Genomic DNA, 19,428 nt, shown 5'->3' with positions numbered 1-19,428 from the left:
CTAGGCGTGCCCATCACCCTGCTCACAATGGCTGCCCACACATGGAATGCGTCCATTCAGGTTTCTTTATGGCCCAAGCTCACCCTCCCAAGGCCCTAACTCCAAAGTGCAGGAGAACCTCACAGATTCCTGACCCTCCCACTTGTGTGCCAGGTGGCCTCATCGTTGTCTAGACTCACAGACCAGACAACCCAACAAGGAAGGAGACTGTGTTTCCTTTTTCCAGCCAATGCCATATCTCCCCTGTTCCCTTGCATGTCTCTGAATCTCCTTTTTTTCCAGCCCTCTGAGGAGGCTTTTTTCCTCCAACCACCTGAAGACCTTTTTCTCTGCATTGCCTTCCAGGGGGCAACTGAAACACAATGGGTTTGTTACTTCCATGGCATCATGCAGACATCAAGGCTGTTGAGGAAAGAGCCCAGAAGGAGAGTTCCTGCTTCCAGTTAGGGCCATTGGGCAGGGCTAATGTTTCCCCAAGAACTATCGCTGGACCTTTGATAAATGAAGAGAATAATGAATGAATGAATGAATGAATGATTACCTGCTCAGTCAAGCCCAGATTTGCCCTAATATAGTACATCAGAGACGATGCCTTGCTTTGAGAATTTTAGAAGCAACAGTTTGCACGCCACCCTTGGAAGAAGTCCACTGTGGTTCTGCTGTGTACCTGATTTCCACCAGCTTGGGCTGCCACATTCCCCAGAATCTGCCAGGAGACGAACTCAGTGAATAAACCAGGATGGGATGTTGGCTGTGTCCAGCCAACTTATGGAAAATGCTAAGTGAGAATCACCATCTTGCTTTTAACGTACTCACTCAAAGAGTAACTGCACAACAGATACGTTGTTTTATTCCATATCTCCCAGTTTGCCACAGTAAAACCACAGTATCAAATGGAAGAACATTTGTATCCTTCACGGTGAAGGGAGTAGACCGAACAATATTATTCAGCCAAAAATTAACAACACAAGACACGACAGGTGTTGGTGAGGATGCAGAGAAAGAGGAACCCTCTTGTACTGTTGGTAGGAATGCACGCTGGTGCAGCTGCTCTGGAGAAAGGTATGGAGGTTTCTCAAAAAAAAACAAAAAACAAAAAAACCTAACCTACAATCCAACAATTGCATTATTAGATGTTTACCCAAAAGATACAAAAATACAGGTTTGAAGGGGTACCTGCACCCCAATATTTATAGCAGCATTATCAACCAAACTATGAAGAGAGCCCAGAAGTCCATTGATTGATGAATAAAGAAAATGTGGTATATATACAATGAAATATTACTGAGCCATCAAAAAGAATGAAATCTTGCCATTTGCAATGAGGGAGCTAGAGTGTATTATGGTAAGGAAGATAATTCATTCACAGAAAGACAAATACCATGTGATTTCATTCGTGTGGAATTTAAGAAACAAAACAGATGAACATATGGGAAGGTAGGAAAAAAGACGAGAGAGGGAAGCAAACCACAAGAGACTCTTAATGATAGAGAATAAACTATCGGTTGACAGAGGTGGGTGGGGGATGGGTTAGATGGGTGATGGGTACTAAGGAGGGGATGAGCACTGGGTGTTGTACATAAGTGAAGAATCACTGAATTCTACTCCTGAAACCCAATTGCCCTGTACGTCAACTAAAATTTTTTTAAAAAATAACAAACATTAAAGTATTAAAACACACACACACATGCGCGCGCGCACACACACACACACACACACACACACAGACATGCAGTATTATTCAGCCATGAAAACGCTGAATGAAGCTCTGATCCATGCTATGACGTGGACAAACTTTGAAAACATGATATTAAGTGAAAGAAGCCAGTCACCAAGGGGTAAATATTGTATGATTCCATTGATGTTGATTTATCGTATGAGTCCAGAATAGGCAAATCCAGAGAGACAGAAAGTAGTTTGTTGGTTGTTGGAGGTTGGAGAGAGGTGGGGACATGAGAAAGGACGGCTAATGGGTCTGGGGTTTCTCTGATAAAAAATATTCTGGAATTAGATAGATAATGAGTAACTCTGTGCTGCGTATCACTAAATTTACACTGTGAAATGGTGCATCTTATGGTATGTGAATTATATCTCAACAAAGCTTTGTCTTAAGCATAAAACTGTCTACGAAGATAGATAAATTTTCTTTATCTTTCTTAGATAAAATTATCTAAGAAGAAGTAATGAGAAGGTAGGGGGTGGTTTAGGCATTTATTTGAGATTTAAACTAGTAACATTTCAGGCAAATAACAAATAACATTTGTGTAAGAATGAGCTTAAAAAAAAAATCAACATTATCCTTTCAGAAACGTCTAACTACTTGGTAACTACATGACTTAACCTGGTATTAAAAGTCTACCTGAAAAGAAAGAACAGCAATATTTAGCCACAGAGCAGTTGAGTTTAAAACCTTCTTGAGCCTCCTGGGATACATTTTCCTAAAAGGCCTGCTCGTATTCTGCACTGACAAAATCATTAGCAGATGTATAGACCTGTTAACCCATAGGCGGCAGAAACTCAAACCCTTTACTCAGTGTTAAATACCAACATTTCTTCAAGAAAAAGCTTTGGGCCTTTGATGAACGAATGAATGGATCAATCAGTCAGTCAGTCAATCAGTGAGTAAGGGACTCAGGAAATTGCTTCATGCACCAGTTTTTGTAATGAGTCTAGTGATGGCCTTTTTTTTTTTTTTTTTACTAAATTACAAATTACTCCTCATACAAACTATTTCGACACCTTTCTTCCACCTGATGGAGACTTTACCCTTTTCCCCAAAGATGGCGTTTCTCCTGACTTTTTGATCTGCCCAGTGGAGGCAGCCCCAGATGTTCCTTCACCTCATAGGCAAGTTATGCGGATGAGTAAGGACACACCCTTCCATGGAACGTGCTAACTCCTTGGCAAGGCTGGGCAGTATGAATGCCAGGTTTGGAGAAATGGAAGCCCTCATTTGAACCTTAGCTTCTGAGCTGCCCACATTACATCCCTGTCTTACTCACTTTGACCTGCTTGCCCTGCTCGGAGGCCTCGCTGGAGCCTTTAAGAACCAGACAGCCCATCCGAATCACACGCGTGATGTTTTGGCTTTCCCTCCATCGGCTCTCCTTCCCCTTGGCTTTCCCTCCTTGCACGTATACCTGACCCTTCTTTTCGGTGTGTCATTGCACACTTACGTGTCACTTCCACTTGGGTCAGAAGATCAGCAGAGACGGAAGAGAGGCATTGGTTTGTGTCCAGTTGGAAAATCTGAGATGCTTCCCGATGGCAGCTAAAGTGAAGGGGCAAGAGGACCCAGTCAGCGCTTGAAATCAAGGAGATCCATGCACTGTTCAGTGAGTATCAGCCTTTCCTCCAAACCCCAAAGCTGAGTCAAATGGGAAAACTTGTAGGGCAAAAGGGTCGTGAAAGAAATCCAACAGAACACTGAAGACGTCAACCGTCCCCTCTATCCGCCCCCAGCCCTAGCCGTCTCGTTGGCAATCTGGGCCTCCATTCACACACCTGTAATAGGATGCTACCCCCACCCGTTTTCACGTCCCTTCAAGAACTGGCTTCATCATCTTCCTCCCGACAGTCATCTCTATAGACTTCTACCGCAAGATCGCTGCCTCCTCTATGCTCTGATAATCCCCGCCTGGGATATCCCGTCACAAACACTGAGCCGACAGGCTGTTTCCTGAATCACAAATACCAGCGATCACGGCTTATGACCATCATGTTCCCAAGCCTAATTTTACAAGGTGTATTCAAATGCAACATGAATCCCCTTTCCTCACACTGTTCCCTCCACCTAGAATGTCTTCCCTGACCTCTCCACTATTCATACAAGCTCCTATATATACGTTAAGGCCCAGCTGAAATATCTATCCCTATCGTGGATCCCTTTGTGAGTCTGATGAAGCCTATGGACGCTGCTCAGAATAATATTTTTAAATGCATAAAATAAACATATGGAGGTTACACGGGAAACCAATTATGCTGAAATACAGCTATCAAAACTTTTGACACTGACTCAGTTTACATTTGTTCCAAACTCATGAAATAAGATCCACTGGTGCACCTAATAACCCCCATAATTTCACAATGGTAAGTGTAAGGCATAGTTTTAGATCCGCTACACGTACACATGTGAAGGAAGGTGACCAAGTTGTCCAGGCTTGTCGCATGCTTTCCTGGGGGCCCCCTCAATCCATGGAACACTCGGGACAGCTGGTCACCCAACTGCTGCCATTGTTTATTTGTGAATTAAAAGAAGTCTCCAATACAGGGGAGCGGCCATGCAGCAGGTGCACGGTGAACACCAGAGCCCTCTTCCACAGCTCAATCTACGTTGGTTGAACGACTTTGGGAAGCTGTCAGTTTGTGCTAAAGCCAAACAGACGCCTATCCAATGACACAGCATTTCCACACCTGAGGATTCGCCCAACAGAAATGAGAGCTTATGTTCACCACGAGACGTACATGAGACTTTTCACAGGAACTGCGTTCATTATAGTCTCCAACAGGGAACACTTCGATGTCCATCAAGAGGTAAATAGATAAATAAATTGTGGTCTGCTTATACAACCATGTATCGTACGGGAATGAGAAGGGAAAAATAACACCTCCAGGCCGCAGAACTGGTGAATGTCACAGACACGATGGTGAGTAAAGAAGCCAGCCACAGAAAGCACGTATTGCATGATTTCATTTGTGTAAATTACGGAAGTGGGTGAAACCAACGTGGGCAATAGAAGTCGGGACCATGAGTGCCCTTTGGGTGGAGGGTAGCTATGAGGGCTTGGAATATCCTGCTAATTACAGAAGGTGGTTCATTTTGTGGAAATTTATTGAATCGTGCCCTTAAAATGTGCACTTTTCTGCATGTAGGTTATACTCTGATAAAAGGTTTTTTTTTTTCTCTTTAAGATTATGGATCCCCCATTCCTATATCCTGCTAGAGCTCGTCCCTGCAGCTATCGGTTCCAAGAAGTGACCTGCATTTTCCAGTTTGGTTGGCTCTGCAGCTCAGATGCTACTTTTGCCCAACCGAGTGTGACCTGTCTCGACGGTGCTCCTCTCTTTCTCCTTTCTCTATCACAGACACAGCCCCTGGCATAAGCCTCCTTGGCCTCTGCTAGTTGCCTTCACAACAGTAAACGCTTCATTAGTATTTCTGGCACGCCAATAGTGAACGTGCTGACACATGTCCAGGTGTTAACGAAGCCTTTAGACCTTAGCTTACTGGCCTTTATACTATTTCGTGGGAAAGATTTGTATTGGAGTCTGTGATGCCAACAGTGTGAAGCAATGTTTGATAAGCCTTAATAGTGGTGGACTGGGGGGAGGCATGAGACCTCTTACACAAACATGGAAACAGATTCTCAGTTGAACTTCTGTCTCCGCCAAAGATGTCTGGTAAATACACCATTTGTCCTCTGAGATGGAGGGCAGCTTACACGATAGAGAAGGTTAAGCTGTCCCTAACAGATGAGAGCTGAAGTCACTTGAGGCAGAAGATGGCAGGGTGGGGATTCGAACCTGGGTCTCTGGTTCCCACCCCCTCTCTTTGCAGCATCTCCAGCGCCTCCCCTGAGAACGAAAGTCAACCCGAGTAACAAAGGGGTCCCTGCCCTAACACAATAGCTAGCCCCTTTCACCTGCTCCAGGTAGGCAGACCTTTCTCCTTTTGGACATTTTCCTGCATGTCAGGGAGAGAGGACAAACTGCCCATCAAATCACCGAGTTAATTATTCATCTTAAAAACATCAGAGACAAGTGAGAAAAGTGGTGGGTGGCCAAGTGGGGAATTCCAACATGGCGGCCGAGGCTGGCACTTTCTGCCCCTCTTGGGGCCTCCAGGCTGGAGTCTCTCTCCTTTCCCAGGGCACCCCATTCTGGACCACCTGGAAACACAGCCTTCCCCCCATTACCTGTGCTCTAGAGCTTTGGTGACTCTCTGTCTTCTCGCTTACAAACATCCTATTCCACGAACATTTGGGGACGCAAGATGAGTAACCGCCTTCAGCTTTCCCTGATATGCCATGAGATTCCTCAGCTCCCAACCCTTCCGCACCCCCTGCCCCGCACACGTCATCACACCTCCCTGCCCTGAGTCAACTCCACACAACCCGGTGCCCAGCACCTGCTGCCATCTGGGCAGGGAAGGGCAGGGGACTACAGGGGAAATGACAAAGCATGTGCTTCCTCTGTGGCCTCCGGTTACACTTCTAGACAGTTAAATGCCAACAGAATGCCGGCTCCTGCCATGATAGCTCTTCACATGCTGCCCTTGATTTTTCAAAAACAAATTCTAAAACTGTTGCATTTAACCCTGTAAAATTTCCTCTTGCTGCCTCTGTGTGTGACCTGCTGTGATTTGGAGGGTTCGGCCTGCCTCCTGGCACACGGCCCGCCTTGGCAGCTGTGACCCGTGTGTGACTCTGGCTATACTGTCCTCAACCAAGTCACAGATAGGAAGGGATATGAGGGAATTCCTGTGCTTCTAGATCCTAGGCACTGTGCTATGTGTGGGACAAGTGAAACATGGTCCTTTGACTTCTGGGAGCTCAAATGAGCCCATAAACAGCAAGGGTGCCCTGTATGACTATTTGGCTCTGTGGCGAGAGCTATGGGACCCCCAAAGGAAGACACTTGTCTGTGATTAAGAAAAGAGTAGGGGTGCCTGGGTGGCTCAGTCGGTTGAGCAGACGACTTCGGCTCAGGTCATGATCTCACGGTCCGTGAGTTTGAGCCCCGCGTCGGGCTCTGTGCTGACAGCTCAGAGCCTGGAGCCTGTTTCAGACTCTGTGTCTCCCTCTCTCTGCCCCTCCCCTGCTCACGCTCTGTCTCTGTCTCAAAAGTAAATAAACATTAGCAAATAAAAAGAAAAAAAAGAAAAAAAAAAAGAAAAGAGTGGGCAAACTATAGGAGAAGGTGGTCTTTTTAAAGATTTTTAAAAATGTTTTATTTATTTTTGACAGGGAGAGAGCATGAGCGGGGGAGGGGCACAGAGAGAAGGTGGGGACAGCAGATCTGAAGTGGGCTCCATATCGACAACAGCGAGCCCAACGCGGGGCTCGAATTCACAAACCTCGAGATCATGACCTGAGCTGAAGTCAAACACTCAACCAACTGAGCCACCCAGGTGCCCCGGAAGGTGATATTTAAAATCTGCCCAAAGCAATAATCAGAATTCTAAGAATACAAAAGCTGCACACAGGCATATTTTAGGACCCAGCAAGTCTACCCCTCAGAGTTCACACACGACACAAAAGCAATCCCATTCCACCAAAAAGCACATGTCAGAATGTTCACAGTAACACTCTTTGCGAGAGCCCAAACCAGAAACCACCCAAATGCCCACCGCCAGGGGAACCGAGAAGAAAATTGTGGAGGAGTGTCCCAATGGAACGGGCAACTGACAATGCAGGTGACTCTACAAGACCCAAGCTGAGCAAGGCAGACACAAAACATTCTCATTTACATAATTCTCTCTATACCAAGTACAACCGTAGGCGGAGCTCATCTAGGACGTAAGGAGTCGGCACAGTGGTCAGCATAGGCGGGAGGGCAGGGACCCAACGGGGAGACAAAGAGGCTTAGGGGGTGCAGTCACGTTCGGTTTATTTTTCTGGGTGTAGGTTACACGGGTGTGTTCAGTTTGTAAAAATGCACAATGCTGTGCCCTTAGGATATGTTCAGCTTTCTGCGAATAGTAGACTCCAGGAAAAAAGAAAGAAATTGATGAGGCGCCTGGGTGGCTCAGTCAGTTAAACATCCGACTTCAGTTCAGGTCATGATCTCGCGGCTTGTGAGTTCGAGCCCCGCGTCGGGCTCTGTGCTAACAGCTCAGAGCCTGGAGCCTGCTTTGGATTCTGTGTCTCCCTCTCTCCCTGCCCCTTCCCTGCTGGCACCCTGTCTCTCTCTTTCAAAAATAAATAATAATAATAAAAAAAAAAGGAAAGAAGAAAGAAAGAAAGAACTTGAGTGCAGCTAGACAGCTACACAGCTATCTCATCAGTATTATTTTCTGAAACACGTTTCAGTTCTGCCATTAGGCCATGAGCTGTTTTAGCTGGCCTTATCCCTCCTTTGGCACAGCATATAGTCCAAGCACATAACAGACTTCTCTTCAAGAAGCCAAGATATAGTGGGTGATCTTCCTACTCACTAACCCTTCCGGGTACAGTTTGGCATGGCACCTTGTGTCTTAAAGCCCGCTCTATTTAGAAATGCCCTCCAAAGGTCAAGATCTAATTGAACTAGGAGCTGAAATCATAATGACCCACTAGTGCATTCTGGACCTCAGCCTTTCTCTGTTGATTTTTTTTTTTTTTTTTGTATCCACATAATTTTCTGCTGCTCATACATTCTAGAGAAATCCATCAGAGTCCCTTGCATCATGGAGCACCCAACCCTGTGGGATCAGTCTTGTTCTCCCTGTTTAATCAAGGATGCTCCACATTCAATGATATTCCTCATACAACTCTCGATGCCAGAAGACACAATTCCCTCGAACCTGGCCTCTCGGCTCACATAGAGACTAATGGTCTCTCACTAATTCCTCGGCTGCTTGTTTGTACATCCTTGTAGGCGGGGACCCGGTGTCAGGCAGGATTGGGGCAGTCCTGCACTCTCTGAGTCCGGGTAACAGTTTTCTCGACTTGTTTGCAGCTTCCAGAGCCCCTCCCATCTTCTCGAACATTTCCACAGTCTTCCCTGTTCTTCTGTGCCTCTTTGTTTGCTGACGAGAGGAATCTGCAGCCTCATCAGCTCTGCACCAACCTCCCACCACCTTCTGGGCAAAGTCCTCCTCAGGAAAAGACTAGAAAGAAGAAGAATGGAGGGGCCTGGAGGTGCTCGCACCCGATGAGGACGGGCAGGGTGGACAGTACACAGAGTTCAGGGCAATGGGCCCGCGATGGGAGGGCAGCACTGCCCGTGGGGCTGGGTGGCCTTGAGCCTATCTGGTCCCATGACTTCACAATGTGAAGGAGCTGAGCTGGAGTATTCGGAGCTCTTTCCAGCTCTAAACACCCCAAACCCTAATTATGACCCTTGTCTCTGGATAGTGAAATATTAACATGGTTTTTGTTTGTTTGTTTGTTTGTTTGTTTTGTTTTGTTTTACTTCTTCTCTTCGGCATTTTGCAAATAGTCTAAAGTAAGTTTGCAATACTGAAGTGTGTGTGTGTTCACAGGACCAAAAAGTCTCTGATTCTAGAAAGAAAATGGAAAGGTTTTTTTTCTTAAGTTAATGAAATAGAGGCACCTAGGCTCAGTTGGTTAAGCGGCTGACTTCGGCTGAGGTCATGATCTCGCGGTTCATGAGTTCGAACCCATGTCAGGCTCTGAGCGGCTTTGAATTCTGTATCTCCTTCTCTCTCTGTCCCTCCCCTGCTCGTGCTCTCTCTGTCTCTCTCTCTCTCTCCTCTCTCTCAAAAATAAAATAAAACATTTTCTTAAAAGCCTTACAAAAGAAGGAAGTGAAATAAAATTTAAAAGTAAAGGCAGAGGAGAAAGAAAGGCCCAACTGGAGGACCCAAATCCCTGCAGGGGCAGCATTGACCTCGGGAGTTTCCCACCTCCAGGGTAAGAGGTCTTTGTAACCTCATGGCGCCATCTGCTGGTCATCCTGGGACAACTGATTCAGCTTATTCGCAAAAGGGCTTTGAGGTGAATCCAGCCAACATCGCTGGGCATTCGGGATATAGATCACATTCCATTTACAGGCTAATCTCACGCCGTTCTTTCCTCCAGAATTTACTTTTGATCTCGCATGACAGTAATAACTGTAACCGGGACACCAGAGTAAGTCCCTTTTGTACAAGGAATGGTCACCAGATAACTGCGCACGGCCCCTCCTGCCTGGAGTGGCTGGTTCTTCAGATCCTCTCCCCTCTGCTCTTGAGAAAACTCCCAGCCGTCTTTGAACAGTGTCGGTTTCATCTCCATGTGTCTCTGTCCTGTGGGTTTCCATAGATCTTGACTTTTTGGCCTTGGATTAATTCGGCAGCTCAGGCATTCCTACATGGACCAAAAACCTAAAATGCTGGCCAGGCCTCTCGCAGGTCCCTCTAGAACCCTGCTTTTCTACCTCCGCAAAGGGAGTGGGGTACCTCACTCTCTGGCAGTCTCCACTGGGAGGGGACCTGTGGCCTGGCTGATCTCTCACCCTCTTCCCAACCAGACCCTGGCCACAGAGGCTGTCCAGCAAAAGCCCCCTTGCTATCTGAAGCTGGGCTTTAGGTGTAGGACAGCATGCATATCCAGCAACACCCTCTGTTGTAGATACTGGTGGGAAAGTGTTTTCCTTCTAACACTGCTCATTCCAGTTCTACAAGGCACCTCTCAAAATACCAGCCTTAAAAATAGCCCTAACCAGACTCTGGACAGATGTATCCATTCACCTATCCAGCTGGGGCATTGTGATATAGCAATGGTCCCAGTTCTTGGCACAGAGCTTCTAAAACCTGTGAATTTCCTGAGTGAGGCCGGGGGGCGGGGGGGGGATAGAAGTATCTTTGGTTATAATATATGGCTTGTGTCCCCGTTACTGGCACAGAGGGGTTTGAAGAGCTTCTGGGTTGGTGAACTCATCAACATTCAGGGATATAGTGCCCCCACACTCCGTGGGGACTCCATGGGGACAACTGGAACCCTCCAGACCTTGCCCTACGAACTTCATCTGGCTGTTCATTTGTTTCCTTTATAATGTCCTTTGTGATAAACTGGTAACAGCTAAGTAAATAAGTAAATACATACAGACAAACATAAAAGAAAAGAGAGTAAAATCAAAAGTAACTCTCAAGTCTTTCTGAACTTTGTCAAGATCTTCACATGATGTTTATTAGTAGAGAGTGATGAGAAGGTCTATCCTCAAGGCAGAGGAGGGGCTGGGAACCCCTGATTGGTCCTGCCCGGGAGGGGAGGGCTGCCATATTTGGAGAGCAGCGGGGATGCCGCCTCCCCCTGCAGTTCCTACATAGGCAGGACCGTGCCCTGGAGGACACTGCTGCTGAGGCTCCAGAGACACACTTCCAGAGAGATCCCAAGGTAGGTGGGGAGCCAGAGTTCGCGCTGGGTTCCATTTCTGTGGTCAGGGTTGCTCATTTCTAATCAGACTGCAAACCGTGCCGGGATTTCTTTTCTTCCACCCCCTGGCGTGGGTCCCCAGTCAGGGGACACATAGGAATGTTGGGCATCACTGGTGTTGCGTGTCTGCTTCTGGTGTTGACAATAAAATGCTATTTTACGGTTGGCTGGTTGGGATTTTCTTTGTGCTTTCACACTCTTGTCCATGAACATGAATTTCTTTCTCGAGATCTCTGTGCTTTTGTGTCTTTAGTTTGACACACCTGTAATTTGTGTTATTATTCTTATTTAACATTTCTCCTACCAAGGAGTCTGGGCTGAGGGCACGGGGTGTGATTAATGAATGTTCGCTTCATGCTCGGCTCTCTTTGGAGAAGGCTGGTCTGAGGTCACTGTGATTAGGGAGCAGTTGGGGGTCAGGTGCCAGAAGCCTGGGTGCTCAGGCTGCTGCCGGGCGCACTCATGCCCTCCCTGGGCCAGAGACTAGACCATGCCTGCAGGGAAAGAGAGGTCACCAGGCATCCAGAGGGGACTGCACTGTGCTTGCGTTTTGCCTTTTTTCCTACATAAGAACCAGCATCACACTGGAGTTGAACATTTTAGCAGAGGTGGACTAGTCACTTTGGGAATATTGCAGGGAGCAGGTGTTAGGGGCTAAACAAGCTAACTTTTCCACCTCCTTCAGCTCTGGCACGAATGGACTCACGTAAAACTTCATCTAGGACACGGCGTAAGCACGCCCGGCTATGGTCACTGTTCCTGTGTTTCTGATCCACATCGACAAGGGTCCAGGTCCTGGAATGCCCTGAACAGTTGACCTTGGGAAGTAGATTTCCACAATAGCTATTGTAGTTTCAGGAGCCAGATGTGACAAACTACCAGACTCGGGGGCTGAGGGAAGGGGGAATATCCCCTGATGTCATCAGCAGCCCTTCAGATGCCCAGGGGCCACCTTGACCCTGGACCCTCGGCTCTCCCCCAGGCCCTCATCTCCTCTGAAATTCCTCACGAGCCCTGCTCTTTGCTCAGCTTGGGGGCCGTCGGTGCTGCCCTCCGTGCCCGGTGAGTCAAAAGCACAAAATCTAAGCACCGTTCCCTCCTGCAGCCCAGAAAGGCCATGATGCATGGAAACTGGGCACATGGGAACAGTGTCAGACAGACCTGGATTCGAATCCCCCACCCATTAGTGTGCAGCCTTGGGCCAGTGACTTACCTACTCTGAAACCCAGCACAACTTTCAGAAGATGGGAATGATAACGTACCTACCCCACGTGAGAATTAAGCTAGTCGATGCCAATGGCTGCCACTCAGTAAGTGCTCAATAAAAAGCTAGGCGACGGGGAGGGTGGGGTCACGCCGCCCCCAGGGGTGAGACTGGGAGCGTCGTCTATAACACATCTTGACCCCTTGACACAGGAGGCAGGGGTCTCCTGGCCACGCTTCCGTCTCTCTCTCTCCCCGTCATTACCATAAAGCCCTTTAGGGTCAGCAGCCAGGTGACTTTCTTTGAATGCATAGCAGAATGCACCAGGGCCAGAGCCAGCTTAGGGCAACAGAGAATAAAAAGGGAAGGTTAAGAATACAGTCTGTGCACGGAAGCCTGGGGTTCCGACTCTTCTGGGTGCTTTCCTCCAGAGATCCCTTGATTTCAAAGACTTGGGAACACCAAAGAAAACCTATACGTATTATGTCATTACTCATTTATTTTCCCATGCATATTCAAAGGCTTTATAATTGCCAGTTGTAGCTTCTTATCTGTATGAGAAAACCAGATCTCTGCCCTAAGTGCATATAATTTCAGGCAAAAGCAAGAAACTGGGGATTGGCTTAACCAGTACAACCGGAGCATGGGAAAACTATTATGGTTTTGGAAAATGTGAACGGCGTGAGGTTGCATTCCTTGCTTAAAATCTCCTGCACACAGGAGGGGGGCAGGAGAGCCCGGGAACCCCACCAGAGAAAGTAACCGTCCCAGCCTTTGCTATTGCAGATCCTGACACAATGAGGAAGCATCTGGGCGGATGCTGGTTGGCCATTGTCTGCGTCCTGCTGTTCAGCCAGCTCTCGGCAGTCAAGGCAAGAGGCATAAAGCACAGAATCAAGTGGAACCGGAAGACTTTGCCCAGCATCTCCCAGGTCACGGAGGCGCACACGGCTGAGATCCGCCCTGGGGCCTTCATCAGGCAGGGCCGGAAGCTTGATATCGACCTTGGCGCTGAAGGCAACAGGTACTACGAGGCCAACTACTGGCAGTTCCCCGATGGGATCCACTACAATGGCTGCTCCGAGGCCAACGTGACCAAGGAGAAGTTTGTCACCAGCTGCATCAATGCCACCCAGGTGGCCAACCAGGAGGAGCTGTCCCGCGAGAAACAAGACGACAAGCTTTACCAGCGGGTCCTGTGGCGGCTGATCAGGGAGCTCTGCTCTGTCAAGCACTGTGATTTTTGGTTGGAAAGGGGAGCGGGACTTCGGGTCACCCTAGACCAGCCTGTGATGCTCTGCCCGCTGGTTTTCATTTGGTTTATTGTGACATAAGCTTGCAGGCAGGCTGGCAGCCACGGGGATGGGGGGGGGGGGGGCGGTGAGCAAGCCACTGAGTTATCCCAGTTCCTCTCCTCCAGACCCAAACCCCCATGTGTCCCGAAGGTACTGAGGAACCAAGTATTCCCACGGGTACCCGTCTGCTTTTGATAAATGTGTGGGTACCAATCCCCTCCAGGCTCTACCGAAGGGCGGCCTTTTAATCACCACATTCTCAGGTCCCAGTGGAGGGTCTGGCACACCATCTTCCGCAGTAAATGTTGGGTGAACAGATAAGAGAACGAGCCAGGGACCGTGCCACGCGCGTCACAGTATTTCCGGACCCCTCTTAGAGGTAGGTGCTATTCCCACTGTACAGATGAGGAAACGGAGGCTCCAACAAGTGAAGCGGCTGGAGAGTGGCAGAGCCAAAATTCAATTCTGGCTTGTCTCACCCCAGATTTTCCGCTCTGTGCAATCCCAGAGCTGTCTTGTGATCCCTTCCTTACTGCTCGCAAGACCCAAACCCAAACACAGATTTCTGGCGAAACCACAGAAACCCCACTTTTGGAAATACGAAACGGTCTGAACTGATGGCCATGTATCTTAATACCTGGTTACATGGAGGTTTTATTTAATTCTTCTCATCAAACTAAGATACAAGAAAGGGATTAAGGGGACACAGAAGTAAAGCTAGACAAAGGCCCAGAAATCACAGGGTAAGGCGATCTTGCCAGGCTGGTTCCCAGAGCAGACAAGATGCACAGCAGGATGTGACCACGGCACAAAGGTTTTTGTTGTGTTTTGTTCTGGTTTTGGTGTTTTTCTTTTTGTTTTTGTTTTTCACAAGAAGGATAAGTATTTGCTGTTCCTGGCTCTGAACTGTTGTCTGGATTTGAGAAAGTATTTTTAATGGACATGTTTGCTTTCTAATGTTCGTTCCCCCAGCCCTTTCTGTATCTCTCTGTGTATATGCATATGAGAATCTTTAAATATACTCCCTTTACACGGGTACCGTGCCAATTTCTGGCTGCTTTTTTACTCCCACTTCGGTGAGGGGCCGTCATTTCTGTGAACCACTTAGCTCTACAAAAAAATAATTCCTTGCCAAAAAGGTTCAAGAGAAGCTACATCTTTAGGGAGACCCGACAAAGAACTCACTCATGCCCTAAGCAAGAGGAGATATGCCACTTATTATCTACTTATTAGTTACATATAGATATTACAAAATGCTAGTAGTTAATATTAGTTAAAAATAAATATATTACAAAATATGAATACGGCTTAAGTACAAATAATGAATCTAATGCTCTAAGATGCCCCAAGAGACCCTCTGGGGTGCATTTAGAGAACCCCCTCCTCCCCAGGAATTGTTGAACCATATTTGGACGCACCAGCTGCTGAATATTATCAATTCTCCTTTAAAGAGAGTCTGTAAGGGGAGAAAAATGTGCATTCTCAGACAGTGTATCCTAAGTATTTTAAAACATGAATGTTGATAATGGTACCTCTTGTTCTGAGCCTCCACTGCTATCAGCGTTCTTCTCAAGGATACTTTTGGAAGGTTTAAATACACGGAAAGCCAGTGGAGGACTTGGGGGTGGGGCAGCCCAGGGTAGCAGCTTTCCCCTGGGAGCCTGGGGGCCTAGCCCCTGCCCTGAATCTGCACCGAGGAGGAGGAGGGTGGGATGGAGGAGGCCAGAAGGCCTTAGTTCTCAGACGGCCAGCACTGTGCCCACCTTCCGCTTCCACAGTCTTGTTGGATTCTTGAGCAGAGCACAAGATAGAAGTATAAGCCATGTGGGTCATTTCTTCCCTGTCCATTTTTTATTTTTATTTTTTTAATAATAACAATAGCAAGAAAGACAGAAGGAAGAATGGAAGGAAAGAAGGAAGGAAGGAAGGAACAGGAAGAAAGAAAGAAAGAAAGAAAGAAAGAAAGAAAGAAAGAAAGAAAAGAAAAGGAAAGAAAAGAAGGGGGGCGCCTGGGTGGCTCGGTCGGTTAAGCGTCCGACTTCGGCTCAGGTCATGATCTCACGGTCCGTGAGTTCAAGCCCCGCGTCTGGCTCTGTGCTGACAGCTCAGAGCCTGGAGCCTGCTTCGGATTCTGTGTCTCCCTCTCTCTCTGCCCCTCCCCTGTTCATGCTCTGTCTCAAAAATAAATAAACGTTAAAAAAAAATTTTTTTTTAAAAAAAGAAAAGAAAAGAAAGAAAGAAAGAAAGAAAGAAAGAAAGAAACTACTTACAGGCTGATGTTGAAAGAAAGAAAGAGAAGGAAAGACAGAAAAGAAAGGAAAGAAAAAGAAAGAAAGAAAGAAAGAAAGAAAGAAAGAAACTACTTACAGGCTGATGTTGAAAATTTCAGCCCAGCCCTGCTGAGTGTAACTAACCATAAGGGCACACACAGGCACAGAAGCAAAATGACTTCATTTCTTAGGTGAAAACAGGTCACAACATAGTACATTTTCTATAATTGCTGTCTTTTCTCATTTCATTAACAGTTCCAGACACCAGATTTAAGTGGGGCGTGAAGGGAATTTGTACATGGTGATTCAAATGCAGACATTATTCACGAAGCTTTTAATTGAGACTATATGTGCTTGAACATCCTTGCTGATGTTTACGAATTATGAGGTCAAGGGAAGGCTTCGGTTTTTCACTTTAGCAAAAGGTTGCCCAACACCTACTGTGTGTAACACATTGTAAGGGACCTCCGAATTATTCTTGATACAGTCATTCTAAATGTGAATAATTTCGCTAACATTGCATTCTCAGCCCCTCCAAGTGTTGACTCTTCCAAATGTGCTTATTGTAAAAGTGACATTCAAATGACAATGGAAATCCGATTGCCGGCAATCCCAGCATCTGATGAAGTCATTGTTTTCGTTTTTTGCCCTCTTACCTCCTAGGCCTTAGTATTTGCATATACATGTGTACATATTTGCAGTAACGATGTAGCTTTTATATTCCAAATATTCTCTGGACTTTATTCTATGCTTTTTTCATTTTTGTGCCGTGTTTTAGTTCTTGCCTCCCCCTACCTTTCCCAACCCATTCTCTCCCTCCTGCCTGCTGTGCAACCTCCACATTTTCACTGTGCTTAGGTATACAAGGGAGGGTTTTTTTAATTTGATTGCTCCTTTAAAAAACACTATGATTGTACATATCACATTTATTCCTCCGCAGTTTGATTTATAACTTCACACTGCCTCATGAACCTCTTTCCAGTTCAACAGCGAGCTGGTTAGCTAATGTGTCCTTTCAGATTGCCGTGTAATATTCCATGGTGTAGATAGACCCTGGCTGATTTGATCACTTCCTTGCTGATGGACCTGCAGGTTTTTTTTGCCACTGCAAACAATAAACATCCTTGTACATACAGCCTTGCAAAGTGTGGCTTTTATTTCTGTGGAATAGTTTCAATATAAATAATTTAAATTTTTCTAGATATGGCTAGATCATGTTCCTACGTTGCTGGAGCAATTCTCATTCCTGCCTGCCCTGGACGGTGCTAACCTGTAAGGGTTTTTATGTCACTTAAGTGTAAGAACCTGTCTTTGCTGCAAATGCCGCTCGAGTACCTTCTTTCCTTTGCAGACAGCACATCCAGATCCTGCCAAGTAACTTCTGACCACCAGCACCATTTGAAAATCCTAAAACTGTTAGCAATTCCTATTTTAAATCTGGCTTTTCGCTCAAACATCCAGATGAGAAGCCTGGAAAGCAGGCTATATAGGTTTGGGCTTTAGAGGGTGGTATATTTGCACAACTCCGTGCTCCCTGAAGGCCAGGGAGGCGTGGGGTGAAGTTTGGTCCTGGCCTTGTTTTTTAGAAAGATTTATTATTTTTTTAATGTTTATTTATTTTTGAGAGAGAGAGAGAGAGAGAGAGACAGCATGAGCAAGGGAGGGGCAGAGAGAGGGGGATACAGAATCTAAAGCAGGCTCCAGGCTGTGAGCTGTCAGCACAGAGCCCGACGTGGGGCTTGAACTCACAGACCGAGAGATCATGACCTGAGCCGAAGTCGGATGCTCAACCAACCGAGCCACCCAGGCACCCCGGTCCTGGCCTTTTTATTAATCCGGGGTAAATTATCTGCATTCCAGTGAGAATGCCCTCTAGGAGATAAAGACCAAAAGCACCGGGCGTCAAGCACACTGTTCAAGTAGCCGGGGCCGCTCCTGGCTTCAGGGCCCCTGCAGACGGCCAGCATCTCCCAGAAGCCTTCGCTCCCCATCTCGCTTAGGATGCGCTCTGCAAAATTTAGACCTCACCCCGTGGTCTTCACGAGATGTGTCCCAGGCAGCAGCCATGAGTTTGTCGTGAGCCGTTTACACTCTCTCCCTCAAGCTTGCTGATAAGAAGAGATGAACTTGGGGCGGAGGCCCATTGGGTCAGGCGCCCCCGGTCCTACGTCACACCTTGAGATTTGGTCACTTCTTGCCTTTCCACCCAACATGTTTTCTTCATGTGCTGTGTGTGGCTGGACAAGGACACCCTAAGATGCCTGTGTGTCGCTGTGTGTCACCTTCTGGAGCCTGCCATGGTCTCAACTGAAAGATGAAGAGCGGGGGCCGTGTGCCCCCACACAGGCAGTGATAGGCCACGCACACTGAGCGGGTGATCGAGGAGACGCACAGACACGGCATCCTGGCAAATTTCTTTTCCCCCAGCGGAAAGCTCAGACGCTGCTCTAGCAAACCCAGCTCGTGCCGGGCGTGTGTGCTCATTCTGCCCCAAGACCGTGCAGCCGGACACGGCAGGCGGCGCCTTCCTCTCATACCCTTCCTCTGGCAGCAGATGGGTTACAGCCGGGCACCCAGTTTCCCCTTGGAAGGGAAGGGAGCCAAACTTCCATGTCACTGGGAATGACGGGCACCTGCAAAAAGAATAAATCAAACATTCCCAGTGAAACGAGAAGGCATTATGTCTCTGGGACACCTCTAAGCCCATCCCAGACCATTCAAAGTCTACTCATCAGATTTAGCTGTTGCTCTTGTCAAATGGGAGGCTTCACCTGGACCCATGGGAGGCCTCAGACTGCATAAGTCCCATGTACTAACCATTCCCTGTCTAAAGGGATCTTTCTGGTGGCTACACCCAGTCCAGAACTGACCCCCCCCCCCCCCAAAAAAAAGAGCTTTTCTTTCAATGTTTAAGTGTCACTGCGTCCTCAAGCTACTTCCCCTACCCTGGTCAGAATGTCTTATCTCTACCCACCACCCACCCACCTGGTCAGCCCTTGGAATTCCCAGATCTTATTTTAATGGAAATCTTTTTGTGGGAAAGCATTGCTTTCTTAAACAATAAGATTGCTTTAACTCTAGCAGGCTTCACTATAAATTGTGGAAGGAAATTGGCAGAAGGCCAGAGAGGAACTTGAGGAAGCTACAAATAGGTCAGGGTCAGAGAACCTACCACAGCTGGCCTTTCTGGATGGAGGGAGGTGGGTAAGAGTGGGAGGTTGGGGGAGAGGGCAGGGGCCTAGGAGAAAATACCATCCACAGAGAGAATTACACATGTGGGTTTATCAGAGGTGCCGTCAGCATCCAACAGGGTGGGGGTGTTATGCCCCCAGGGCTCCGGGTTCTAGAAACAACCCTCAACACCAAGGAGAGAGAATTTCAAGAACTAAGCAGAGAGAAGTAGGGTCCTGGAAATTCCTATATCAGCTGTGTTGTACTTGAATTTCCAAATCCACAATTAGAGCTCCTAATTTGTTTTAACTGGCTGTTTTGACTCAGGGCTACTTAGCAATCAAAAACAAAATGAAGGAATTATACCATCTGCAACATTGTGATTTATAAGATTTTGGTCATCTAGATGA

At 47.2% G+C, this 19,428-nt stretch overlaps 1 protein-coding gene across 1 annotated transcript; it reads left to right on the top strand.

Moving 5' to 3' along the window:
* The first annotated feature begins 10,931 nt into the window (after positions 1–10,931).
* PRND (prion like protein doppel) lies at positions 10,932–16,982 on the top strand. The gene is made up of 2 exons (XM_060613043.3): positions 10,932–11,039; positions 13,069–16,982. The coding sequence occupies exon 2, from the start codon at positions 13,080–13,082 to the stop codon at positions 13,614–13,616; it is 537 nt and encodes a 178-aa protein (XP_060469026.2). The 5' UTR covers positions 10,932–11,039; positions 13,069–13,079; the 3' UTR covers positions 13,617–16,982.
* The last annotated feature ends 2,446 nt before the right edge of the window (positions 16,983–19,428 follow it).

This window comes from Panthera onca, chromosome A3 (assembly GCF_046562875.1).
Source record: "Panthera onca isolate mPanOnc1 chromosome A3, mPanOnc1 haplotype 2, whole genome shotgun sequence".
NCBI classification, from domain to species: Eukaryota; Metazoa; Chordata; class Mammalia; order Carnivora; family Felidae; genus Panthera; species Panthera onca.
The sequence above is the reverse complement of the archived record's forward strand: the minus strand, read 5'-3'. Positions and strand labels throughout refer to the sequence as shown.